At 50.9% G+C, this 15,607-nt stretch overlaps 5 protein-coding genes and 1 non-coding gene across 6 annotated transcripts; 5 read left to right on the top strand and 1 right to left on the bottom strand.

The window, feature by feature from the left end:
- Positions 1-701: 701 nt before the first annotated feature.
- On the top strand, positions 702-2,678 carry ASPWEDRAFT_116403 (putative MFS transporter; the record flags this gene model as incomplete). The annotated part of the gene is made up of 8 exons (XM_040828655.1): positions 702-935; positions 1,003-1,114; positions 1,167-1,384; positions 1,436-1,480; positions 1,549-1,891; positions 1,944-2,006; positions 2,069-2,273; positions 2,327-2,678. 8 exons carry the CDS (start codon positions 702-704, stop codon positions 2,676-2,678), a joined length of 1,572 nt encoding a protein of 523 aa, XP_040687278.1.
- A 1,364-nt stretch (positions 2,679-4,042) lies between these two features.
- On the top strand, positions 4,043-5,035 carry ASPWEDRAFT_115469 (uncharacterized protein; the record flags this gene model as incomplete). The annotated part of the gene is made up of 1 exon (XM_040828585.1): positions 4,043-5,035. One exon carries the CDS (start codon positions 4,043-4,045, stop codon positions 5,033-5,035), a length of 993 nt encoding a protein of 330 aa, XP_040687277.1.
- Positions 5,036-5,702: 667 nt separating this feature from the next.
- On the bottom strand, positions 5,703-5,774 carry ASPWEDRAFT_t161. The gene has a single exon. It is a non-coding gene; the product is annotated as a tRNA-Gln (tRNA).
- Positions 5,775-7,023: 1,249 nt separating this feature from the next.
- On the top strand, positions 7,024-11,190 carry fphA (putative sensor histidine kinase/response regulator; the record flags this gene model as incomplete). The annotated part of the gene is made up of 2 exons (XM_040831304.1): positions 7,024-10,818; positions 10,876-11,190. The coding sequence occupies 2 exons, from the start codon at positions 7,024-7,026 to the stop codon at positions 11,188-11,190; spliced, it is 4,110 nt and encodes a 1,369-aa protein (XP_040687276.1).
- A 353-nt stretch (positions 11,191-11,543) lies between these two features.
- ASPWEDRAFT_624801 (uncharacterized protein) lies at positions 11,544-12,765 on the top strand. The gene is made up of 2 exons (XM_040838657.1): positions 11,544-12,007; positions 12,066-12,765. The coding sequence occupies exons 1-2, from the start codon at positions 11,896-11,898 to the stop codon at positions 12,452-12,454; spliced, it is 501 nt and encodes a 166-aa protein (XP_040687275.1). The 5' UTR covers positions 11,544-11,895; the 3' UTR covers positions 12,455-12,765.
- Positions 12,766-13,703: 938 nt separating this feature from the next.
- On the top strand, positions 13,704-15,596 carry ASPWEDRAFT_115977 (ankyrin repeat domain-containing protein; the record flags this gene model as incomplete). Its single annotated transcript, XM_040828622.1, has 3 exons — positions 13,704-13,813; positions 14,540-14,931; positions 15,121-15,596. Coding segments are annotated over 3 exons (978 nt in total), but the record flags the coding sequence as incomplete, so codon positions are not given.
- Positions 15,597-15,607: the final 11 nt, after the last annotated feature.

Here is a 15,607-nt window from a genome sequence, read left to right as displayed (position 1 = left end):
GTACTGACTACTGAGTGCAGACTTGGATTCGGACAGTGTCCGCGCAGGGCCCGCAGTCTTATTCTCGCTGTGGAGAATCCAGATCAAAGTGAAAAAAAAAAAAAGCGTCATTTTCAGGGCACCAAGAGAAACATATCTCTCTTGATCACGAGGGTCTGGCTGGGTGCATAGCAGCTTCATGGAGAGAGTGTGTCTTGTTGGTTTCTTCGGTATTTGCTTGTGATAAGATCAGATATTGCGATGCCGAAGCCCCCCAGTGACTAGTTCCAAATATGGATTTTCCCGAGAGTGAATAATGTAAACAAAAGAGCATGGAACTAGGGAACTGGAAGAGAAGTGCCATCAGTCATGAAACGAGTCTCCAGAATGCTTCCAGATCTTATCTGATGAAGACGCCCGTCGGACTCTGTCCGATTGTCTCGGCATTCCGTCTAGTGTCGCCATCCCAGCGTCAAAGGAACCAAGCTAGGTTAAACACAATTAAAATCTAAAATGCATGGGTGGATGCCCCTCAGTCCACCGGCTTATCTGATCGGTGATCTGCTCCACCAAAACGTTGAGCATTTCTCGTGTTTCTTTTTCTCCCAGTCCATCCTGTCCGCATAAATACGACAGCAGATCCCCCTTGGATTTGATCTTCAAGCTTTGGAAAAAATCTCTTGCCGGCTGTCCTCAATATCACTGAAAAGTGAAGTGGCAAAATGGAAGCAGATAAAGCAGCCTCCAAGTCCGTCGTGCATGCGGTATCGGAGGAGCCATCCACCACAAACAGTCCTTCCATCTCTGACCAACAGTCCATCCCCGAGCAAGACGATGGAAAGCAACCACCTCCATTGGTGGCCAAGCTGTTCGCAGTCCTGTTGATCTCGTGTATCAGCTTCGGTTCGCACTGGAGCTCTGGTGTCACAGGGGCTATGAAGAGTACCATAAAAAAGGTACCAGTTGAGATCATCGCAATCCTTTGAATCACCGCAAACTGACCATTTTGCTTTTTCTTGCTAGCAAATGCACATCGATAACACCCAGTTCTCGCTCTTGGAAGCTAGCGAGGATTTCATGGCCACGGTCTTGCTCCTTATCAGTGGTATTGTCACGGATCGAGTCGGAGGCGCTGGTGAGTGCCATCCATGATCCCACGATGGATAACGCCCTCATGAATAATACAGAAATGATCGTTTATGGAAACATCGTCTATACCATCGGGTCGATCCTCGTTGCCGCTGCCACAACAGTGCGCTCATTCAAATTCATGATCGGAGGTCGAGTCGTGCTCGCGCTCGGCGACATCGCCACACAGATTGCTCAGTATAAGATGTTCTCTTCATGGTTTCCTCCCAGCAACGGATTTGCGTCTACCCTCGGCTTCGAGCTGGCCATTGGAAAGGTTTGCGGTCGTATTATGAATATTCTCGTGCTCGTGGCTGATTGTCTTTAGATTGGTGGATTTGTTGGGAAATCCACGGCCAATGTCATTGCCAAGGTATGTACCGTCCAGGAAGACTCCAGTGTGAAAGAAAAAATGCTGACATTGGAACTGTTTGATTCTAGAACACAGGAAATTTCGCCTGGGTCTTTTGGACTTCGGTCTTTATGAATCTCTTCACCAATGTAGCCACTGCCGTATTCTGGTTCTTCACCCGTTACTGCAATCGCCACTATAGCGGACGACAGGACACGGCCACCCAAGAAAAGCTGACGGAGAAGAACAAAAAGTTCGAGTTTCAAAAGATGTTCCAGCTGCCATGGATGTTCTGGGCCGTTCTGCTCTTCTCCCTGTTCCAAACGAGTGCTGCTTCGGTCTTTAGTCAAAATGCCACGGAGCTGGCCGAGAAGCGATTCAATGTCGATGCCATCAAGGCAGGATGGTACAGTTCCCTGTCTCAGTATGCCGGTATGTTGGTTTCCGATTCATCGGGAGTTCCGCAGGCTTATCGTTTCGCCAGGTTTCTTCCTCGTCCCTTGTTTGGGGGTTTTTATTGATGTGCTAGGAAATCGGGCGACTGTTTGTAAGTAAACTCCTGCCAGAGACCGAGTAATACTGGAAAAAGACTGGCTAACCGTGATGCAGTGTTCACCTGTGGAACTGGGATGCTTCTGAGTATGGTCTTGATCAACTTTGCTACGTCCAAGGCGGGCACGGGCGCTGCATTTGGAATCTATGCGATCGCCATGTCCCTGGGCCCAACCTCGGTGATCGATAGCATTCGCACAACTCTTTGGCATCAGTCCGTCTTTGGCTCAGCGTACGCGTTGAAAGTCACCATGAACAACGCGTAAGGATCCATGCCCAGTCTTTGCTGAAAACCCACTTACCGTGTATGTACAGGATGAGCATCATTGTTCGTATCATCACCGGAGCTCTCCAAGACGCCGATAACGATTCCTACCGCCGGGTGGTCCGGGTGTACCTCTTCCTGGGTGCAGCTGCCATGGTCGTTGGCCTGGGTCTCTTGATCGGCTCGACCGTGAGCGACAATCTCGCCCCGTTGCAGTGGACTCGGAAACGACGCTTGACCTCGGGGGCAGAGATCATCCAGGCCATGCGAGAACGGAGCCTGGTCACCAACAAGCGGCGTACCATGCGGATTTCGACCGTGTGCTTTGGCGCATTGATGTTGTTGACTCTTGGGAGCTGGGCGGCGTATATCTGGGGGGCTGTGACGGGGCACAACTCGTAGAGTTCAACCTCGAGTATGTTGCGACATCTTGCATTTAGAATCCTATTGACGTTCGGGCCAGTATGATAATATAATAATCAAACATTCCAGTCCATGTTTTGCATAGCATCCAGGGGAAATTGGACTGTTGAAGTTTCCCCAGCCGTCATCTTCACTAGTGCTGCAAGACTCGGTCCGATTCAGCTGTCATCGCTTGGCGGGGTCTCGGCAAATGAAATGAAGCCTGGGCTCATAATGGCTTTTCGTTGAGTTTGCAATTTGCATCCAATACGATCCTTCGGTGAACTCTGAATGCATCCTGCCTCCCTTGACGGCTGTGCTGCTGATGAACCCAACCTGCAAACCCCTCGAGGCAGAGGACTCGGACCGCCACGAACCGTGTTCCTGGGATCTGGGCAGGGCGATGATTGCCCGATCGGGACGGCACCGATGGGTCTGGGACCACTCCATTCCATACTCGGTTAGGCGCACTTACCCAGTATGGACTAGCGTACTCGTCCCCAATTGGCAATGACGACTCGATGATCCCTGTTCTCGTCCGAATTCGCGGCCTGGCCCCACTGGCCCAGCCTCTCTGATTGGCCAGTATCCGTTCGGGCTAGCGGCAGACAGGCCCCCCTCCCCCATAGAATGGCTTACAAAAAAAACGAGTCGACCCCGGATGTCGCATGGCCGTGGTGTGTTCCACCCGATCTATTTCTCCTTCTGCTGTGCAGATTCCAGCAGCAGGAGGCCTGTCGTTCAATTCTTCATGCAGCTGCTCATTCGACTCTGTTCGCTCTGATTCTTCTGACAGTCGCAGTGGCGTTCGTTCTATATCCTTCCCGTGCCAGTCTTTCTCATCCAATAACGTTCATTTACCGATCTGTTCCGAGGCAGAATTCGTCAACCATCTCTTCGCCACAGCCAGCCTCCGCGACACCACGAGATTGCCATCTGATGCTGGGGAAGTGTTGAGAAATCCAATATCACGCTCTGTCAGTGTTGATCGAGACAGCCAACTACCAATCGCGACAAGGGAATTACCATTTGACGATTGACGGAATCGAGACGGGACCATCGGGTGCAGTCGCCCTTGGGAAACGGCGGGCGAGAATGACTTGCGCCTCATCATTTGAAATACCGGTTATATCAACTTCAGTCATGGTTTTTATCAACGGTCGTATTGTCAAGAATTGGGTTTGAACTGCCATGGCGCTGGTTCTGTTCAACTGGAAGAAGCAGCTTGGAATACTGGGAAACGTTGGGTTCCATCTTCATCTCATCCCTCAAAGCCTCACAGTGCCGGATCGGGCATTGCAGTGTGCGTCGCACACCATCCCTTCTGATTGTTCGTCTTGCAACTTTTCCCCAATTTCACCATTATGACGATACCATCGCTGTCCCACGTCCCCGAGGGACTCGTGGGAGGGTACCAAGGCAACAGCCTGCCCATTCGAATCTTGATGGTTGTCTTCACCTCGATTGCATTGTACAACGCCACTGAGCTTGTCATCCTCATCTTCCTCACTTTCAACCGTTACAGCGGGCTCTACTTCTGGACCATGCTTCTTTCCGATGTCTTTGGGGTCATCCCCCATGCCATTGGCTACCTCCTCGAGTTCTTTTCTATCGGTCCCATTTGGCTGGCCATCACGCTGTCCACCATCGGCTTCTACCTCATGGTTCCCGGCCAATCCATCGTCCTCTACTCACGTCTTCACCTCGTCGTGCAAAACCCCTATCTCCTGCGACGCGTACTCTTCCTGATCATCTTCGACGCCGTCATCCTACTCGTCCCTACCACGATTCTCACCTACTCCACCGTATACGTCGGAACCGAACCCATCATTCGCGCATACAATGTCATGGAGCGTATGCAGTTGGCCTGGTTTTGCGCGCAAGAGTTTGTGATCTCGGGAATCTACATCTGGGAGACAATCCGGTTGCTTCGTCTCCGCCCAGACAAGGACCGGGGCCGGCACAAAATCATGTACGAGTTGATTGCCATCAACTTTGTCATTATTCTCATGGACATTGCACTCTTGGTCCTCGAATACCTGGGCTTCTACACTTTGCAAACCACCCTCAAAGGGGCTGTTTACAGCGTCAAGCTCAAGCTCGAATTTGGTGTGCTAGGCAAGTTGGTCGCATTGGTTCACACTCACACCTCTGAGCCCAACTCCACCGAAAACGAGGAGTTTCCTAATTTCGTCAACCCGGCCCAACTCACGACCGATGTCACTCACGCCGCCCCGACTGACTCCCGATGGGCGCATCCCCGACGGGCATGGGGTGCTATCTCCATGGACAGCCTTGCTCCGTCAGAACGGCAAGATCCTCCTTCTTATTCCCTCGACAGCTCTCGGCCTCCATGATATGCAATTCCGCACAGCATGCTTACGTCAAACACTCAGCTGGATTCTAAACCGTGTTGATAATGTGATCTCGGTCTGTTGAGTCCTCGTATCTTTCAGAAGAAAGGTAGATACTTTAAATCAATCGCCTCCGTGCCCATTTCATGGATGGTATCCAGGCGTCCGCTGTGACCGGTCTGCGTGATTCAGATCGGAGCAGGACGGCCCGCCTGTTTGTTGATCAATCCGCGGCAGTCGCAACATTGATTGTCTTCCAAAGCTGTTAAAAGCTGTTAAAACCTCCTGGTTTGCAGCTGGGTTGGATCTACCGATTCCATACTGATCAACTTGTACAATGTACCATGTCACTGGAAGTCTAATGTTTCACATGCTGAGTAGCAACAATGATGTACATATGATGTATCTACATAGTGATTGACATGCGATATGATTGTGAATATTATCAAAAATAGAAATCCTGCCCTGTAGTCCGTAGTATGTACAGTCGAGGTGAGCTGCCCGTGGAGGACAGTCGGCCGAAGCACAGCCACAGTAATTGCCATCGGGTGGCGCATTCTCCACAGAAGCGTCGTCGGAAGAGAAAAAAAAAAAAAAAAGACACCAACGCCTGTCGGATCCATAAAATGAACCACAAAAATGCGATCAAGAATTTCAAAGGAAAAAAGAAAGGTCCTGCCCGGGATCGAACCGGGATTAGTGGAATCAGAATCCACTGTGATGACCATTACACTACAGAACCACGTGAGTGGTCGATGTTGGGACTCTTGGCTTTATATTTGATGCCTTGTAGCCACCTCGAAGTCGTCCTTTGCTGGCTGACATTCGCTACATTCGGTTGCCATTCCGTGGCCCTCTTTCCGAGTCTCCGGGCTGTCATACTACAGTGGATAGAGTCAGTTCATGCTGAGGGTACAGTGCTGAAAACTACGATGAAGGGCCACAGACGACGGATTGTCACTTTCATGAGTACTCCTTAGTCCAACGGTATGCATTCCAAACTTGATTAGGTTGGGCCCGCGTTAAGCATTGATATCGATGATTTGGAGGAATTGAGAATATGGGGTGTGCACGATCAAATGGTATGATCTAGGAGCTCAAAGAGAGAATACCGGATTGAGGCTGGCTTCCACAAAACCCGTGGCTGAAGCAAAAGTGTCGATAATATTTGGCAGTCTCATGTGGTGACGTCATGTCGAGATACTTCATATGATAGTACGAGAACGATGCGAAACGAATTCGCCCACTGTGGATATTTCCAACGACTTTTCGGCTCTCGCTTCAGCGGAAATAATACCCAGGCATCACTTGATAATATCCATCCATGGCTGGTCTGTCGCAACGTCCCGGAAATCAGGCGCCCTCTCTGATTGGCCGCTGCCAACTTCTGTCCCTCCAGCTCCCACTCTGCGGCATCCAGACAGTCGCCGGCCCTGTTTCCCTCAATCACAGCCAGTTTTCGCGCATTTTTGACTCTCAATGTCCGCCGGTTAGTCATCGCCGTTCATTGGCTCTGCTGGCATCGCATCCGATTTGTCTTTCGCTCCCCGTCGAGTTGGTGATGGTCCACGATGGTTTCTCTTCTTTTTGACCCTAGCCAGCCCCTCCAAGTGCCGCTCCGCCAGACGTCGCAGCTGCAATTGATCTTGTTCGTGTCTTGCGCTCTCTGTCATAGCTTCCACAAAGAATACCTGCTAACTGGATGGCTCACCAGTTTCTGATCTGACCCCTTGCCGACCAGATACACGCGCCCCTCTGTCGCACGAGGGGTCATCTCCCTTCGTCACTTTCGACAAAGTCGCGCCTTTCAAATATTCCCTGTCCTTACATTCCTACGATCGATCCTCCGAATTTTTTGGTCGCGCGACGAATAGAAAATAGCCTTGTCAAGAAATCGTCATCTGGTCAAGTCACAAATGCACCGATAATCAAATCGAACCGCATGGCAGAGTTCTGTTACACTCGTGCAAACATTCTTTGCTATCGACATGATGCCAAACAGGGACTCCACACCCCACGAAAGCCCCCCCGACGATCATGCGACGCCCGATCAGTCAGATCTCAATCGCGATTCCAGCTTCGATGGCACCGATCGCGTTTATCCGATTCGATCGGTCATCTCGGCCGATCCCTCGATCTCTGTTCCAAGTTCCGATCCACAGACTCCGACGGTTCCTCTCTCGCCTACAAGGGAAGGTGCACGGGAATACTCCATTATTGATGCGGAAACCTGGAATCGAATGCGGTCCAATTCCAAGCCGGAGGGTCGGCCCATCAGTGATTTAGACAAAGCCTCACAACCGTCACCAGGAGGGTCTCCAAAACCATACTCCCCCAAGTCAAATGATGGACGTTTGCGAAGCTCCAGCTTTGCTCAGAAGGACTCTGGTGGAAATCATATGTCGGGGCAACAACCAACGGGAGGGGATGAATCGCGAGATCTGGTCACCACGCGTTTCCAGCACATAGTCACGGATGGTGGTCACGCCGTGATCACTGGCAGAGATCGAAATGGATTCAAATCATGCGAAGATGAGCCGATTCGCATCCCCGGAGCAGTGCAGAGCTTCGGGGCCCTTGTCGCGTTTCGCGAGGAATCAGATGGTAAATTGGTTGTTAGGGTGGTTAGCGAGAATTCTACGGCCATTATTGGTTATTCCCCGAAGGACCTCTTCGCCCTGGACAGCTTCTGTGATATTCTCAAGGATGATCAAGCGGATACTCTTCTGGATCACGTCGACTTCATCCGGGATGATGCCGACCCTGGTGTAGACGGCCCCGAGGTGTTCATCTTATCTGTCAAACCGCCCAAGGGATCGTCTCGGAAGTTCTGGTGCGCCATCCACTCCGTACCAGGCGATAGCGATATGATCGTTTGCGAATTCGAGCCCGAGGACGACCGGGTAAACCCCTTGAACGTGTCTGGGCAGACAACGCCAACGGCGCCCGCCGATACCCTTGGGATCCAGCCTACGCCAGAACAGATGGCCGGCAGCACAATAAATATCAGCCAACCACTGCGGGTGCTGCGTAATGCGCGCAGAAGAAGAGGAGAAGCCGCGGCTATGGAGGTTTTCAGTATCTTAACTCAAATCCAAGATCAAATGGCACGGGCTGAAACGCTGGATTCGCTACTCAACATAACGGCTGGACTGGTCAAAGAACTGACTGGATTCCATCGCGTTCTGATTTATCAATTTGATACCAATTGGAACGGAATGGTCGTGGCTGAGCTGCTTGACCCCAGAACTACCAAAGATGTGTACAAGGGCCTTCACTTCCCTGCCTCGGATATTCCGAAACAAGCCCGTGACCTCTATCGCATTAACAAAGTTCGCCTTTTGTATGATCGTGATCAGGTCACATCGCGACTGGTCTGCCGGACTGTGGAAGATTTGGAGACTCCTCTCGACATGACACATGCCTATCTGCGGGCCATGTCCCCAATCCATGTCAAGTACCTAGCCAACATGGCAGTGCGGGCATCAATGTCCATCAGCATAAACGGTTTCAACGAACTATGGGGTCTCATCTCCTGCCACTCCTATGGGCAAGCTGGGATGAGAGTCTCCTTCCCTATTCGAAAAATGTGTCGTCTAATCGGCGATACTGTGTCGCGAAACATTGAACGTCTTTCATATGCATCCCGTCTTCAGGCTCGCAAGTTGATCAACACCGTTCCCACAGACGCCAACCCATCCGGTTACATCATCGCCTCATCAGACGACCTACTGAAGCTGTTTGATGCAGATTATGGGGCGTTGTCAATCCGGGACGAGACCAAGATTCTGGGAAAGCCGATTCATTCCCAGGAGGTCCTTGCGCTCGTGGAATACTTACGAATGCGTGAGATCAACTCAGTCCTTGCCTCGCACAACGTGGCCAAAGACTTCCCGGATTTGCGATATCCGCCTGGTTTTAAATCTATATCAGGGATACTCTATGTGCCCTTGTCCGCGGGCGGAACGGATTTCATCGTTTTTTTTCGTCGAGGCCAACTGACCGAGATCAAGTGGGCTGGCAATCCCTACGAAAAGAAATTCACCCAGGGAAATCTGGAACCTCGCAGAAGCTTTGAGACCTGGCGAGAGACGGTTCTCGACCAGTCTCGTGAATGGACCGAATCGGATGTTGAAACGGCTGCCGTCTTGTGCCTGGTGTATGGCAAATTCATCAAGGTGTGGCGACAGAAGGAAGCTGCCATGCAGAGTTCGCAACTGACGAAACTTCTTCTCGCCAACTCCGCCCACGAGGTACGAACACCGTTGAATGCCATCGTGAATTACCTAGAGATTGCTCTGGAGGGCGCTCTTGACAATGAAACCCGCGACAATCTCACCAAGTCCTATTCCGCATCCAAGTCTCTGATCTACGTAATCAACGATCTTCTCGATCTCACCAATGCCGAAAAGGGCCAAAACCTCATCAAGGATGAGTGTTTCGACCTACCAGTCACCTTCAAAGAAGCAACTGATATGTTTGAAGGTGAAGCCAAACGGAAGAACGTCGATTTTACTGCTGAGATTCACCCAGGGGTTCCTAACACGGTGATTGGTGACCAGCGGCGAGTTCGTCAGGTGATTTCTAATCTGATTTCAAATGCCATTCAACATACGTCTACCGGAAAGATTGCTGTTCAGATGTGGCGTTCTCCTATTCAACCGGATTCGGAAAATGTCGAGATACAGATTACTGTTCTAGACACAGGCTCCGGTATGTCCCAGGGTACACTTGAGGCTTTGTTCCAAGGTCTCGAGCAAGTATCTACCGAAGATGAAAGCCACAATTTTGTTGATCCGGAGGATCAAAGCTCTCTACCTGCGCTCACGGATGGACAAGAGAGACAGGTGCTGGGCTTGGGATTGGCGTTGGTGGCCCGGATTGTTCGCAATATGCATGGGCAACTCAGCGTGCGGTCAGAGGAAGGCAAAGGTAGCCGCTTTAAAATTTCCCTCCGGTTTCCTGTGCCAGACAATGTGGGACCTCTGGAATCAGAAGAGTCCCGCCCTGTGGACTTGAACACCGGGCCTGTAAATCCACTCCCAAAGCAGAGCGAGTTCATGCTTGTTGATGGAAATCAGAAGCGGCGATCTCATGATGGACGACGGCAAAGCAACGAAAGCAATCGCAGCGGAAATAGCTTCAACAGCTCACGCAGCGGCAGGAGCGAAGCTGATCGCCTTATTAGTGCCATGCAGGAAGGCCCACTGATCACTCGCAGTACTAGTGAAGGTTCTGATATCAGAAGACTGAACCAAGGCAGTCCGAACAGTACTGCAAGTGACAAGCCATCAAAGTCAAGCATTTTCTCAACACTAGCGAGAACTCAGAGCACCCTTTCACAACATGGCACCCAAGGGTTTGCTGCGAGTCAACCAATACGCTCATCGGTGCCTCTTATGTCTCCTGCGGCACCGGGCCAGGCGCCCGTTACTGATTCTGGAGTACCAGTCAGTGCCGTGCGGATACCCGAGCAGGCCGTGGAGCGGCCAACCTCACCCACCAGGCAAGCTGTGGAAAATCAAGCCAGCCCCCCGGTATTGCCGCCTTCCTCACAGCAATTGCCCAATGAAGAGTCCCAACCCTCACCTCCGGGGACTTCATCGAAAATTTCAGACACACTCCGCGTTCTAGTTGCCGAGGATGATCCGATCAACGGTAAAATCGTGCAGAAGCGGCTTGGGAAACTCGGCCACAGCGTTTGCTTGACTAAAAACGGCGAGGAGTGTGCGGGGGCGTATCGAGCGGACTGCAACAGCTACGACGTCGTGTTGATGGACATACAGGTACGTTATCCAATGACGGTATGTATGAGTCTTCAGAATAAACTAACCATGAGAAAGATGCCTATCGTTGATGGGATGGGCTCTACCAAAATGATACGCGATTTCGAGCAGGAGTTACCTGATGGTAGTTTGTCGGAGATCGCGAAGATGCATGGTCGAGTACCTATTTTTGCAGTTTCTGCATCTTTGTTCGAAAAGGATGCCCAAAAGTACATTGATACCGGTTTCGATGGGTGGATTATGAAGCCAATCGATTTCAATAGACTAAATGTGCTCCTTGACGGGCTTCAGCTTGAAGATGTCAGACGCAGCACGAACTACCAAGCAGGCAGCTGGGAAAAGGGTGGCTGGTTTGTACGAGAAAAAGCCTAGTGCATACACATTGAGCCTTTTTCAAGACCAGGGGTCGTCTTGAGTGGGGAACCACGATCGATATGATCGAGATACCTGGTTTCCTTTGCGCATAAATCGCGCTGCCTTCGAGGATAGCTACCTCGAATTCCGAAAAACAAAACCCCTTTTGCGCCGCTCTGGATATGCCTCATATTGCTATCTTGTCTGGTGCTATTTCTTCTACCATATACCCCATTGCCAAAAGTTTTTTCTTCTTTTCTTTTTATCCCCGATATATGCAACTTCTTTTGTTCTCTATCAATGTATTATGTCCTGATGTTTCATGCCGAGATGTGCCATTTTTTGATAATGTTTTGACCCTTGGCACATCCTGATTTCTATACTTCTAGCATAATTTTGGCGCAGTCAGAGGGCCCAGGTCTTTGCATTTGTCTTTTATTATACGGTTTACAGGGCCAGGCGCGAACACGGAATGCTTGGGCGACTGGTTTAGGCTTATTTGAATACGACTTTAGTTTCCTGCCAGGCATATGAAGGGGCGGGATTCCATGCAAATTATTGTCCTTTTAATAAAAGCACCCTCCTTTCACCCTGTATGACTTGCAACGTCTGATGTGCTAGTGTCGATCCGGGCGAGGTTGAGGCGGTTCGAGTGACCTTCAACTAGACGAACGAATTGTCTTCATTCTCCATCTTGTCTACAACCCAGCCAACGCCATCATCATGGACAAACTGCCTGACGAGTTGATCCAGCAGATCCTCAATTATGTTATGATTGAGGATGTTCCTTTCTGCATAGAGGACTGTATCCGTGCGGTCGGAGAAGCCGCCGCAGGTGAGCCGAACAGCAGACAATACACAACGCCCTGCTGAGCAAAGCTGACAACGCCCAGAGCGATATTTGGAGTATGAAATCAACGACTACGTTGAACAAATGCTTCCTCTGATTGTCCGAAACGCAGATCCCTCCCAAGTCGAACATCTTTATGACTGGATCCTTGTGAACGGTACCTGCAGACGGTTCCGCAACACGGGAAAACGGAGCTTCTTCGCCCACAAGACGTTTGCCATGACGCCGCAGTTTGCGCACCGGCTGCGATACTATGAAGTCAGGCAGTTCAGCTACGAGGGTCAGGAAATGGCACTCCGATGCATCCAGTCCGTCGTCTTCATGCAGCCTGTGCATCTCCCCAGCGCCATATTAAAACTATCTGAGCGCGTGTCGTTATTTCCTCGTCTTAAACGGATAAATTTTGTCTTTGAAGGGAATATTGAGAAATGACTCAGTGTCTTGGTTCGCCATTCGCGCTTTCGACGAGAATTACCTTCGATGCTGGTTGAACTGTTGCTTTCCATTGACTTCCCGGTGGATCGATTCGAGCTGGGGGTAATCGACAGGGGAATATATGTATCTGTGTGTGATGAGTATCTCAAAAGACAGAATGGACAGGCAATGGAAGAATGCACTACACAGGGTGACAATCGATCGTATGGTCCACTGCAAAGACCGGAATGAGTATCTTTTGTATTGCACATATCGATTATTTGTCGATACTGTCCTCAAAACATCATTGCGGGCTCTGATTGGTCGGCCACAGACAGCATCACGTGTTCATCTAGAGGCGCACTCCTCTGCGAGCATCAACAACACATCCCATTCAAGACCCGCGAGCTCAATATGGAACGTCTTAGGTTATTATTGACTCATCTCACTTTCATCAGGTCAGCTCCACTGCCCAGCGACGTGGCCACCGTGGCTGCTCACCAATGGACGTTGTGTTCTGGTCGATCTACACAGCCCCGCCAGGCTGCAAAGAGCCATCACAAAATCGCCCTCGACCGAATTCATTTGCACCCAGAATATTCAATTTTAAAGTTTCACACAGTTTAATTGAGCGAATGCGATGGTCGAGTTGAACGCCATGACCGATAAACAATACACCACCCACCCTAGTCCTCCAAGAGGACTGTTGGACCTGCCCGACGAGTTACTCCTCCTTATCGCAGAGCATTTATCTACTTGTTCACTGAATGCCTTGGTACAAACATCGAGAAGAACATGGTGTGCTTTGAACAGGAATCTCTTTAAACTTGCCTTCAAGGATCCGGGGTCCAGATATGAAACAACCTTCAACTGGGCAGCACGACTTGGCCCGGTCGCGAGTTTGAGAGCGATTCTGGACCATGCACCCCCCGACTGCATTGGCGCATATGAAAAATTTCTTGCTCTCTATGATGCGATCAGCAACGGTCGTGAAGAGGTTGTTCGTATCCTCTTGGATCTCGGCGTTGAACTTGACGTGCCCTATGAAGTCAGAGAAGATATCAATATCTCGTATGGTGCCCAGCCGCTGTACTTTGCTGCTTTCAAGGAGCAGACCAGAATAGTGGAAGCGCTTCTTGATGCTGGCGCCGATGTTTCAGCAACACAACCCGATGGAGATACTGCTTTGTCCACTGCCGTGACAGCAAAAGGGACTGCACTCGCTGAGTTGCTCATTCATCGGGGAGCTGATATCAATTCACCCTCGTGGAGAGGATTTACGCCCCTGCACTTCGCAGTTGCCAATGAGAAAATTGACACTGTTCGATTACTGCTGGAACATAAGGCCGATGTTGACCGTCGGGATGCGGACGGGATGTCGCCGCTACACAGGGTCTATTATAAGAAATATACCAAACGTATCCAGTGCGTGGAAATCGCCAAGTTATTGCTTGAGGCTGGAGCCAGTGCCACGGCTACCAGCAATAGCGACTTAACACCATTGCATGCTGCGGCGGAGGATGGAGAGGTGGAGGTTATTCGACTTTTGTTGGAGCACGGGGCGGATATCAACGCAAGAACAGCACGAGGGGAGACGCCGCTGCACATTGCCGCCAAACCTGACGGGCGGTCCGACGCTGTTCAAGCGCTTCTGGATGCGGGGGCAGATTATTCGATTTTTGACAACGACCAAAAAACCCCGTTGGTCAACGCAATGTGGAATGCAACTCAGAAAATGACCCAGGAAAAAACTCGGATGCTCGTTGACGCGGGCGCGACGCGTTGCCCATCGGTGCTTATTCCAGGTGTACTGATACGTGCTGCAACCAATGCCGACTGGGATATAATGCAGCGGCTGCTGGAAGATGGAGTCGATGTGGATGCAGCTTTCGGACCGCGTTGCGTCGCCGAGGCCCTGATGAGGTCTACCAACTGCAAAAGAACGGAGTTCTTCAAAATGTTACTGGACAGGACTACAGCGGATACTATCAACCAGTCTGGGGGCGGAGTAATCTTGCATGCTGCTCTACGGGGTAACGTGGAAATGCTTTGTCTTCTGATCGAGAGAGGGGCATCTTTTGACGTTGTTGACAATCAGGGAAGGACACCGCTAATCTGTGCCATTCAAAGCAGGAGTGATGAAGCGGTTTCTCTGCTGTTGGAGTCCATGAACAATGAAATGGACGTTGCACCAGGTCATGGCAAGCAGCCTTTGTTGCATGCGATCGACACCCGTAAAAATTCAACCATCAAGATGGTGCTCGAGAGAACCACTCTTTTTGATGCACCAGATCACAATGGTCGCACTCCATTCTTACTCGCTGTCTTCAACATGAATGTGTCGGCTGCTAAGATGCTACTGGACAGATCAGCTAATATCGAAGCCAGATTCGGGTCGACTCAGCAAACGGCGCTGATGGCCGCGGTCGGACGAGGCGACAGGGCCATGGTCAGGGCCTTGCTGGAGAGGAACGCCAATGTGCACGCCCAGGACAGTTCAGGCTCGACACCAATTGGGATCGCTGCAAAGGGAGGCGACCAGAAGCTCGCTTTACTGCTCCTGAAACACGGTGCAAACATTGAAGACAAAGACAGGGATCAGTGCACCCCACTGATGATTGCGACACACTGCGAACACGATTGGATTGTGAAACTGCTCCTCGCTAAGGGTGCTAATACTGAAGCCAAAAGCGAGGCTGGACAGACCGCGTTATGCTGGGCAGCCTATAATGGTGATCTAGCAACGATGGCATTGCTCCTTGACAAGGGCGCTTGCATCGAAACTCGAGACTCTCGCGGTCGAACGCCATTGATGCAGGCCTGTTTGCGAGGTCACCTGGAAGCATTTAATCTGCTTGTCTCCCGGTCTGCGGACGTACACGCCGCAGATTGTGATCGCCAGACCCCTCTAAGCATGGCAGCAAAGACGAATCACGTCGATATTTTGGATGCACTTCTCCAGCAAAATATTGAGATTGACCGAAGGGACAGCGACGGCCGGACTGCCCTTTCGTGGGCTGCGGGGAAGGGCCACGCCGAGGTTGCAGAGAGGCTGGTGCGAGCTGGGGCGGACGTGGCCAAGGGGGACAAGAGGGGCCATACGCCCTTGTGGTGGGCGGACAACGCCGGGCATGAACACATTGTAAAATATCTGATTTGAAGCCTTTTATG

This window comes from Aspergillus wentii (genome assembly GCF_001890725.1).
Source record: "Aspergillus wentii DTO 134E9 unplaced genomic scaffold ASPWEscaffold_6, whole genome shotgun sequence".
In the NCBI taxonomy this organism is placed as follows: Eukaryota; Fungi; Ascomycota; class Eurotiomycetes; order Eurotiales; family Aspergillaceae; genus Aspergillus; species Aspergillus wentii.
This window is presented reverse-complemented; position numbering and strand designations above follow the sequence as displayed.